Source organism: Vespula vulgaris, chromosome 23 (assembly GCF_905475345.1).
Source record: "Vespula vulgaris chromosome 23, iyVesVulg1.1, whole genome shotgun sequence".
Classification (NCBI taxonomy): domain Eukaryota; kingdom Metazoa; phylum Arthropoda; class Insecta; order Hymenoptera; family Vespidae; genus Vespula; species Vespula vulgaris.
The window spans coordinates 899,425-910,000 of record NC_066608.1 but is presented as its reverse complement, the minus strand read 5'-3'; the positions used below and the strand labels follow the sequence as shown (position 1 = coordinate 910,000).

The window sequence follows — 10,576 nt, the reverse complement described above, 5'->3', positions numbered from 1 at the left end:
TCATATAAGGTTCCAATTTAGTTACCTGTTTTAAGCGTACAAGTTGTGGTAGTTCGATACATATGGAATCTCCAAACTCTATACACTTTTCTAGTTTATCGATATTACAATCATCTTCTTTAGACTCCAAGTCCTCTGCGTCACTTTGAAATTGTAATACCTGATCCAATATAAACTTTACGCCATCGGACTCTTTTAATTCGCAACATAAATTTGTTATTTCTTTATAAAATAATGTCAGTTCTTCCACAGTTAATTTATATTTTGTCTCTACAGATTGCCTGGTCCTTAATAAGAGAAAAAGAAAAAGAAAAAAAAGACATTTTATAAACTATACGATAAATATACCACTTTAATAAATATAAAAACTAACCTTGTACGTTGTTTATTGTTTAACAGCTGTTGTGCAACACTTGCACATTTCTCAGCATCTTGTACAGCCGTTGTTAAAGCTGTTAACAATTCACTATCCGGGAACTTTTTATTTTCTGCTTCATTCAAAAGTTCTTTCAACTCACTAAGTTCAACTTTATCATTCTTTGGATCCATGGCTTCTTTAACTTTAGTTACCCATGAGTCAAAAGACTCGGCTTTCAACTTTAACTTTTGTAACATAATGGGCAATTCGTCTAACGTATAACGATACCGTAACGTATGTTTTTCTGGTGGACAATCACAAAGGTCTGTAAAATGTCTTAAACAAACCAATTGGGAATTGTGACACGAACATGTAACTGCACTTAAAAAACAAGTTGTTTTACAGGCTTCACACTGTCGTTCATCATCTGGTAATAACTCAAAGGCTTCGCGTTCAGCCTCTGTTACACCCTATAGAAAAGAAAATAATTTTTTTTAATATTTACCAAATATCCATAAAACTCATACAGCATATTAAATCCCATGAAATAAACAAAATCTTATTTACATTAAACGTAACATAAACCAGATAAATCACATATGTAGAAAACACATGTATCCATCTGTAATAATATTTATCCTTGAATATCAAAGAAATATGTCACCACACGATTTCCAAAAACTTTCAAGTGTTATTAAACACCGATTTACAGATTTTACCGGCTTACAATAAAATAACAGATCATAAAAACTGCTTGTATAGTATACCGTGGCAAAACACTGAAAACATAACCTCTACTCACCAATGAAAGTTACATAATCAAGAATCATAGACATAGAATATAAAAACAGAAGAATGAATATTTTACGATCGAAAAGAAATCATTGAAGAACTATTTTAATATAAAGAATCGCGTTTGAAATGAATAAACATTGTTTTAGCAGCATTAGCAGTAGCATTAATATCAATTATAACGTGGACAATGTAGGACTTTGTTGCGATCTCGAATGGTGGCAGTATCAACGCACACGCACACGAATTTTGCCGCGTGTGTTCGTGTACGTATGTATTGGTAGTGCGTAAGTGAGCGAATGCCGAATGCCTCTTGGCATCTGATATACTACTTGATCCGAATACATCAGCCATTCTCCTATAGCAAACCTATGATCTGTTCCACTTAAGTTCGGTTAATCCTGGATAAAACAGGCCGTATTGCACCATCCTGTGGCTTAAAATTGTGTCGAATGTGTGAATAATACAAAAAGAGAGAAACTATAAAGACGAATTAAATAGCTTTTTCTAGTCTTTTAAGAATGATGAAATTTTCAAAAGTGAAATGCAATTTGATTTCATTTTATAGATGTCTTTCTTGAGTCAAAACTTTTTGTTGATAATATTCATCTATATGTATCGCATAATTTATCATGAAAATAAATTGTATGAATGTACGATAAAAATGAATGATAACGTAATTTAACATAATATAATGCGTTTCAATGTAAAAAAAAATTATATTGTAGACATGCGTTTTTTTTTCCTTTTATATATAATTTTAAAACAACAATAATGTACACACCCTGACATTCAAATGGAATAATTAAATTGCTAAATATTAATTATGTAAATATTAACTCACCCACTCCAATAAATTTTTTCGCAATTTTTTTTCATCGTCTACCATTTGTAACATGTCATGATAAGTAGCTGTAGCAATTCCAATATCTAATGAATCTGGATCTAAAGACATTTTGCATACTAATTCGTCGTGAGAAAATACACAAAACCGCCTTAAATTTGAATAGTGTGTGATGCACTCTCTTCCCATTTTGAGCTGATGAAAAGAAAAAAAGATAAATAAATAAAATGAAATGTAATATCTCTTAAGCAGCAAATACAAATTATTAATTAATACACACCCAGTCTGCAGGTGCAAAATTTACAGCCTCTGCAAAGTTATAACCTTGATTGAAACCTGCATGATATGCTCTTGGAAATGTTACAACAAATTCACCAGCATGTTGATCGGTTCTAAACACCGATACTCCTATCAAATAAAATTAATATTTTTAATACCTACTTAAGTACTCTAACAAAAACATTTTTTTTTTCTCCATATAATTTACCTTCATTTGTTAAGATATTTGGATTCATAATTGTTACTAATTGATGTAACAGATCAGGTTGACTGTGAAATAATTCAGGTGCAGCAGACTTCATAGACTGTTCAAATTTTTCTGCCTGAGAACCAGGTACGCCATACCATGTTTTTGGTTCTCCCCAATGTAAGTAATTAATAGAATAACTCCAATGATCTTCGTTGTGCCAACAAAATGTTGCAAAACACATGCCGACATACATCCATGGGACCTTCATGCCACTAATATCCGCATTAATATGACCTAATACACTACCACGTAAAACCGGTAAATTGTTTAAATTCCATGAGGATTCGGCATATTCTTGATCACACGTAAATAAATTAACACTTGTTTTCGTTGGAAATCCAGATCCATGATCCATGGTATGTAAATCTGCACCATATTCTACTGTCACATCTTCGTCAATAGATGAAACTATTCTCCAGAATTCTTTTTCTACTAACGAAGTTGGAACCATCTATAAATGATAAACAATATTTAATTATATATTCTAATGCATACACAATAAATATTTTTTCGTACATGTACTGGCATGTTGAAGTAGTCGCTTTTGAATTGATCTGCCATTTCACCAAATTGTTGAAGGGTGTACTCTCTTTGTGCTTGTTCAAAACCAAAAGCCTCCATCGGTTTTGAAACTTCTTCTGCAACACATTTTGGACACCTCCAATCTCCCTTAGGTATTTCTGTTAAAGGTGGCATTAGACAAAATGTGTGGTAGCTATCGTCACAGCCATCACACAGAAGCATATTTTCTTCATTGTCACCTCTCCCACAATTATGACAAATGTACTTTGCAAGCTAAAGGAAAAAATATGTTTAATATATATTTTTTATACATAGATAGTGTATTACTAAAAACTAAAAATTCTACTCACTGGGTCAAACTCGTACGTTAGCTTAACACCTCTAGTTTTGTTAGACTTCTTTGGTTCTTTGGTATTAAAACCAGCCATTTTTGGACCGGCTCCATAAAATTGTAATTTCTTAAGTTCCTTACTTTTATCATTATCTACATATCTGCTTCTAACGATACCTTCTCTGCAGTCATGATCGGAATCACATTCTTCTTTGCAATCTTCTTGCTTAATACCGACTTCTTGCTTTTCTTCCTGGCCAGAAAATCTCTTTGAACGACGTGAAAACTTCTCTGCAGGAGGTTTGATTTGTTGCCTTGAAATTATTCCATGCGGTTTGTAATCACGATCTCTTTTCTCAATTTTTTCATCAGAATCTGGTTCTATTTTCTATATGTTAAAATACAATAATATAAATGATTCATATACTTAAAAAATAAATAATTGAAAATTACATGATATCCAAATCTTATTAAAAAGCTTACAATATCAGTCAATGCTTTTCCTTGTTTAAATACGTCAAATGGGTATAAAATTCTTTCGTAGTGATTTTTTAAAATACTTCCAACGCTTCTTCCAGAAGGATAACCTAATTTGTTGGCAATTTTTGCCCATCTTCTTTCCTTTGTTACTGTTTCTACACCTCCTATAACAAGGATTAAATAAATATTAACACAATGTTGTGAACTGCGATAAAAGAGCAAATGAAAAAAGAATTGTACCTTCGTCAGTGACAATCTTGTGCAAGGAATATAAATCCAAAGCTTTACGCTCCACAAGAGGTATTTTTAATGAAGATCCTTGTAATTCCCAGAACTTAGCAATTTGATCTAAGAAATTGAGTTTTATCCTAGTTTTAGCTTCTAATTCATTTAATCTTTGTATCCGTGGTACAAATTTGAATTTGTCAACGTCAACTGCGAATGGTGGCTGCCAATTCTACAAAAAAAAAAAAAGAAAAAAAAAGGAAGAAAGAAAATTGAATCATTAGTAATGATAAAAGATTGTAATATGGAAATAAAAAGAATGTATTAAGAGAGGTAAGGAATTTACAAATAAAAATCTGATGAATAATGTAGAAGAATAAGAATATTATATAAGAAGAAATTATTTCGAAGAACAAATTATAGTTCGACCGATACGACTATAGACACGCATCATTTCTCCAGACATTCATTATTTCGATCAGGGAAAGGTTGTTTCATATCGATGAAATCGTTGGTTATGGTTTATTCAGGGGTACAAAGAACGCCTTGCTTGTGAACACTATAGACGCCCCTGGTGCTTCGTTACTACTTTACAGTAATAGCGTATGGCGTAAGATATTATCGCAAAGAAACGGATAAAACTGAATTAGAACGATTTCCGACATACAAACAATCAGATTGGCATTTGTTATTGTAATTTTTCTCAAACAAAAATACTAAAAATATAATCTATATAAGGAAAAAAAAAAGTCATTGAATAATTTAACTTAATTTTATAAAACATAACATCGACATCGTAACACGATACATATTCGTAAAAGTAGTAATTGGAAGTCTTCTTGACAGATTCTTTACGTTCGATAAAATCTGATGTTATGCAGCCATGTTTTCCGTAATGTGTAAATTTCAAATGTTGTCGTAAGGTAAGACAATACTAGTCTTATATGATACAACAGCGAATTAGCGAGAAGACCAATTAATCAATAAACCTTTTCCATCAGCTTTTATATATCGAGATGCTTTAATCTTTCATGTACTATATTTCCTTTTTTTTTTTTTTTTTTTTTTTTTCGAAATTATACGAGCAGAAGAATAGATATAATAATTAATTCACGTATACAAACATATAATTAATGAAAAAAGTTATCTTAAAAATCATAAAAAATTATACAATCGAATACAAAAAAAAGAAAAGACAAAGAAATATAACCTCAAATTTATAATAGCACGCGTGACTATTAATCTATAATTTATAATAATTATTTAACTTATAAACAATTTCCGAGCTCTTAATACGGATACATAAAAAAAAGAGAGAAAAGAAAAGAAAGAAAAAATAAAAAGATTCGTATGAAATTACCAGAAAAAATGTTAATAAAAGTATTCGCAACGTGACCTAAACGCGTCTTTTAAAGGGCACACGATGATATCGTGCAACTAACGACGCCCTGCAACGACGTCACTTGTTCAAGCAGACTTCCAACGAAATGGTGGCATTTGTTAAACGCCATCTCTAGAAACGCATCCACCGTGAATGCCTAACACATTCGACATGAAATTCATAGCATAGTGTAGTAATAGTCATAGTAATAGTAATAGTTCACTTATAGCGTTTATAGCAATAACAACAACAATGATAAAAGTAACGTTAATGTTGGAAAGGGACGATAATATAATCGATTATAAGAAGCTTATCCTACACAAATATTTCACTAAATTTCTTAACCATCAGCCAAATAAGTTTACTTTGTAACGGGGACGTGTAATTTCAACAAAGAAATATGGCAGCCTCTTGAACTACGAACACATATGTACACGTATGTGTAAACATCGTTATGTATGCATTATTATATACATTTAGGGATGTTTTCAATGCAAAAAATATTTTGGATTATAACTGTCATAAATCATTAAGAATCATTTCTATATATATATATGTGTGTGTGTGTGTATATATACATGATTTATATAAAATAACACTATATGTGCCTAGACAGGATATCAATTTAAAAATATCAAGATAGAGATCGCGCCGAGACCAAAGAAGGGATCTTATCAAATTTATTGTGGAAAATGCACGATAAGATTTCTTATATAGTCTTACATATATAACAGAAGAAACTAGACTGATATATTCGATTTGTTCTGCGAATGTAGAGGTACCATGATTTTTTTAAATTTGTTATTAGTCATAACAAAACAAAAACAAAAACAAAAACAAAAACATGACAAAAAAAATAGGAGAGAAAAATTCTCTCGACCAAAACTTTTCTTCTTCAACTTCTTATCAGCGCCATGACACCTGAATTAAAAAATTACATTTTCATTTTTATACGTTTTCTCTCTCTCTCTCTCTCTTTTTTTGATTCTTTATTTCTCTGTACGAATAAATTCCGAACGCTCGAAACTACCTGCACGATTGTCATTAAAAGACATTTTTTTCCCTTCATCTTTTGCACGGTAGAAACAAAATGGTGGCAGAAATCATTTCCTGCACGATCGCGTAATATTCAAACGAAAGAGGCTCGTTTCACTCGACGATCATTGACACACGTTTAAAGAAAATAGAGACACTACCAAGAGACAGACGGATAGAATAAGCGCGCGCATGCGTTGATTAGAAAAATATTAGAAAAAGATCTATAAGAGGACTGCTGCAACGAGTAAAGATGAACGAAAGGTGAGAAGAAAGGACACGACTATGTGTGCGTACGTGCGTGTGTATATATATATATGAGTGAGTGAGTGAGTAGAGAGAGAGAGAGAGAAAGAGAGAGAGAGAGAGAAAGAAAGAAAGAAAGAAAGAAAGAAAGAAAGAAAGAAAGAGAGCAAAGATGCATTTCCCCTCCCCTCTCCTACGCACCTTTCTTTTTTTCTTTTTATATTCTGTCTCGTCTTTTATATACCAAACAATTCCCTCGTGCGTTTTCGCCAATCATTTCGTTCGAAAAGAAACTCAAGTTTTTCCCGAAGGTGACATCGTTTAACATGGCGTATGTCGTCTTTTTTTATTAAGTAACTTTTATTATAACGTCATAGCACGAAGGATACAAGACGATATTATCGAAATATCTATCTGTATGTCGTCTCTCTCACTCTCACTCTCACTTTCACTCTCACTCTCTTTTATTCAAAATTCTAACGAAACTTTTAACCGATTAACCTTTCTCGGATTCTTTTATGTAAAAAAAAAAAAAAAAGAGAGAGAGATTTTCTAGAGAAAAAAATACCCTCTATTTCCAAACGACCCTCATAAATCTTTTAATCCATTTATAACAAATCCAACGATTTCGAAGATGATCATGGAGATTCGATGGTTTCTCTTGTTCCTTCGTTCGTTCGTCGTGAAAAAAAAGGGAACACAGAAACGTGTACTCATTGTGTCGTCCACGTTAAAATCAATCGTTACAAAATTGGACAAACGTTACGACATAAGGAAACGATATAAAGATAAATCTGTCGATTCTTTTCCGAAAAAAAAAGAGAAAAGAAAAAAGAGAGAAAGAGAGAGAAAATATTACAGAATCATCGACGAGAATCTGTCCATTCTATCCGTCTCTTTCCCCTCTTAACAATCTTTTCTCGTGACATGTTGTGTTCTATGCAATATACGAAATGCACAATGTGTTACGTGTTGTTAGATGAATATATAGACAAGAGAACTTGTTATTTTACACGCAATGCGTGTTTAAGTAATTACTTAAAGTCTAGGATAGAATCGAGGTCGCGAAGCAATCGGTAAGGTATAAGAGGAAGGAAGGAAGGAAGGTACAAAAAAAAAAAAAGAAAGAAAGAAAGAAAAAGAGAGGAGGAAAAAAAACAAGAAAAAGAGAGAGAAAGATCGATGCACGTACACATACACGAACGTACATACACGCGCGCGTCCGCGTAATATACACGCGATGTCTCGTTCTGATTGAAGGGATTTAGAATACGTGCGAATCTTACGAATATGTAAAAAAAAAAAAAAAGAAAAAAATTAATAAAAGATATGAAGAGACAGAGAAAAAGAAAGAAAGTGAGAAAGAAAGAAAGAGAGAGAAATATCGTACGTGACGTTACTCACGGGCGGAGGTTTGATCTTGCAGATGCCAGATTTCTCAGCGATCGGTCTTATTTTTGCGATATATCCAAGAGGGTCGAGGAACTCCTCAGTGCTGGGCTCAAATACAGGGGCCTCGGGCGGTATAGAGAACTCGAAGTCCGAGTCAGCACGATCACAGGCCATGTCCTGGGTACGACAACAATATGTACCGAAACGATCCTGAGAAGCGAAGTCGGAAGTAGCGTCGTGGTATCTCGATACCATGACTCTTTACTTCCTTCCTTCTTTAATAAGAATATCTTTCTTATGTCGTCTGCCGTTGTTCTGTATTAAATGAGAGAGAGAGAGATATATAAACTACGGGGAAAGAAACGATGACGGTCGATCGGTCAGGTCGGTCCTCAGGCACGTTAAAGACGCGCCCGTGTCGCCGATGCCAATTCCTCGCTTTTGCTCTTTCTCTTCTCTCTCTCTCTATTCTTCTCTCTATCTCTCTTTCTCTCTCTCTCTCTCTCTCTTTCTCTCTATGCCTGCCCGATTCTTTTTCGTCGCAAACCAACGCGCGCTTGCGTACACGTTACTTCCCAAACGTTTTAATAAAATCACACGAGACAAGCGTTCCTTCGGTAAACATTCTTACGGAGCACCATCTCCTCCTCTCTACTATGATTACACGATCGCGTATGCTTGACAATGAACGCGAAGAAACGATAAAAGGACACATGGAAGTATCTATGCTCGACATCCGACGCGGAGCCCCGCACACGAGCGACTGGCCTGCTTCGCGTTTCTACGATCCACCGCTACCTCCTTCCCCTTACTCCCCCTCACGTTACCTACGACGCCGGCACTATCGTAACATAGAGTCAACTACTGCGCCATCTTATTCTACGATCTGATTCGTCGCTCCTTCGACCCGACCAATCAACGTTCACTTTATTTTCTTTCTGACCTTCTTATTGGCCCCTTCTTAGAAATTGTTTCTATTCGATTACAAATGGCTCAATAATATTTATGATAATCTATCATTCGTTGATATTTTTCTTATTGTTTTTTCCTATTGGTTCCGAAATATTGCCTTAAGTTTCGCTCACTTTGAACTTTAAATTGTATTTCGTTTTATATTGGGCATTTTAATAAATCGAATATTTATCTTATAACATTACAAAGTCGTTTAGTAAACATTGGTTTTATATCATTTATTATATATATATATTTGTTTCTTGACATTATCTTTGGTTATAATTAATGTAAACTTGAAATTTTAATATAATTTGAATTTAGCGCCTTTCGAATGAAAAAAGTCCAATACAATGAAGTCTACAGTATATCGATTTAGTATCAGTGCTGTGTTTCGCTGAAGTTTCAGCAGGTAAGAGTTTATGTAATATACGAATTACGTTTACGTGATTAAATGTTTAAGAAAAAATTGTAACTTTGATATAATATATATATATAAAAAATATATAATAAATTGCATATAAAATAAATGTACGATACAATTATATTATGATGAATTATTGCTTTTTTCTTAATTATTTGGTTATGGTAAGTTTCATTCTTTGTTTTTTTCAGACATTCTTCAACATGGGTTTGAAGTTTGGAAATTTGTACAAAATAAGAGGGATCGTTTATTTCCGTCTTAGTCCTCATGAACAGAAAGCTTTCAAAGGCTTTATATCAGAGGGTGTTCCAAATACTATTAGACGCTTCCATAGTTCAGTATACCGTTATTTACCAAGTATGTTAATTAATCTACTTAATAAAGTAATATATTATTTATTGATAGGATTTATTTTACATATTATAAGACACGATTCAAGATTGATAAAAAGATATTATAACGAGAGTAACATTTAATACGATAAAAATAGTAATGTTATTTTTATACTAATTAAGATTCTTTCTTTCAGTATTCGCTTTCAACTATTTGGTATACTTATGGGCCTTAGAAACACATCACAAACTAAGCCGTAAAAATCACGCTCTTTACAAGGACGATGTTTAAACTATTTAAATAATTTAAATATAAATTAATAAGTAGTGTTATCTCTCATCGAAGTTGTTACGATGTATAATACGATGGAAGTTGTATGATCGCATATTTCAATAAATTAACTGATTCGTTTAAACCATGAATACAAATCTATTATCGTAATTACTATAATCCCCATTTCATTGCATTTGATATCTTTAGATCCTTTAAATTCATACTAATTTTTTAATGATTTTTATTTTCCATAAAAAAAAAGAAACTTTTAGTAATTTATCTTACAACCTCGAGATGGCGCATAAGGTACAAATAAGCCACTGACGGACATTGAATTGTTCAATTCGTGCGTTAAAAAAATATAAAACTTTTGTTCTAATACAATGTCAAGTTACGAGTTACAATAAGAAGAAGAAGACAGATGAAAGAAATATTATACGGTAATTGCTATACGAATACA

At 32.7% G+C, this 10,576-nt stretch overlaps 2 protein-coding genes across 6 annotated transcripts in view; one reads left to right on the top strand and one right to left on the bottom strand.

Annotated features, from left to right (window-relative positions):
• Positions 1-8,917, bottom strand: part of LOC127071790 (lysine-specific demethylase lid) — a 15,297-nt gene extending 6,380 nt beyond the window's left edge. For all 4 annotated transcript variants that reach the window (XM_051011437.1, XM_051011436.1, XM_051011439.1 and 1 more), the window contains exons 1-10: positions 8,148-8,917; positions 4,097-4,313; positions 3,860-4,020; positions 3,396-3,764; positions 3,040-3,318; positions 2,482-2,974; positions 2,275-2,402; positions 1,995-2,189; positions 374-828; positions 26-287 (exon numbers count right to left, since the gene is read on the bottom strand). In XM_051011437.1, coding sequence (XP_050867394.1) covers positions 26-287; positions 374-828; positions 1,995-2,189; positions 2,275-2,402; positions 2,482-2,974; positions 3,040-3,318; positions 3,396-3,764; positions 3,860-4,020; positions 4,097-4,313; positions 8,148-8,390 — 2,802 coding nt within the window. In that variant the 5' untranslated portion in view covers positions 8,391-8,917. The remainder of the gene's footprint in view (positions 1-25; positions 288-373; positions 829-1,994; positions 2,190-2,274; positions 2,403-2,481; positions 2,975-3,039; positions 3,319-3,395; positions 3,765-3,859; positions 4,021-4,096; positions 4,314-8,147) is intronic.
• Positions 8,918-9,376: 459 nt separating this feature from the next.
• LOC127071888 (cytochrome b-c1 complex subunit 8) lies at positions 9,377-10,271 on the top strand. Of its 2 annotated transcripts, none has more exons than XM_051011689.1 (3): positions 9,377-9,498; positions 9,702-9,867; positions 10,040-10,271. In XM_051011689.1, the coding sequence occupies exons 2-3, from the start codon at positions 9,714-9,716 to the stop codon at positions 10,132-10,134; spliced, it is 249 nt and encodes an 82-aa protein (XP_050867646.1). In that variant the 5' UTR covers positions 9,377-9,498; positions 9,702-9,713; the 3' UTR covers positions 10,135-10,271. The 2 variants fall into 2 exon arrangements, with proteins under 2 accessions (XP_050867646.1, XP_050867645.1); XM_051011688.1 differs by having other exon boundaries at positions 9,478-9,617.
• The last annotated feature ends 305 nt before the right edge of the window (positions 10,272-10,576 follow it).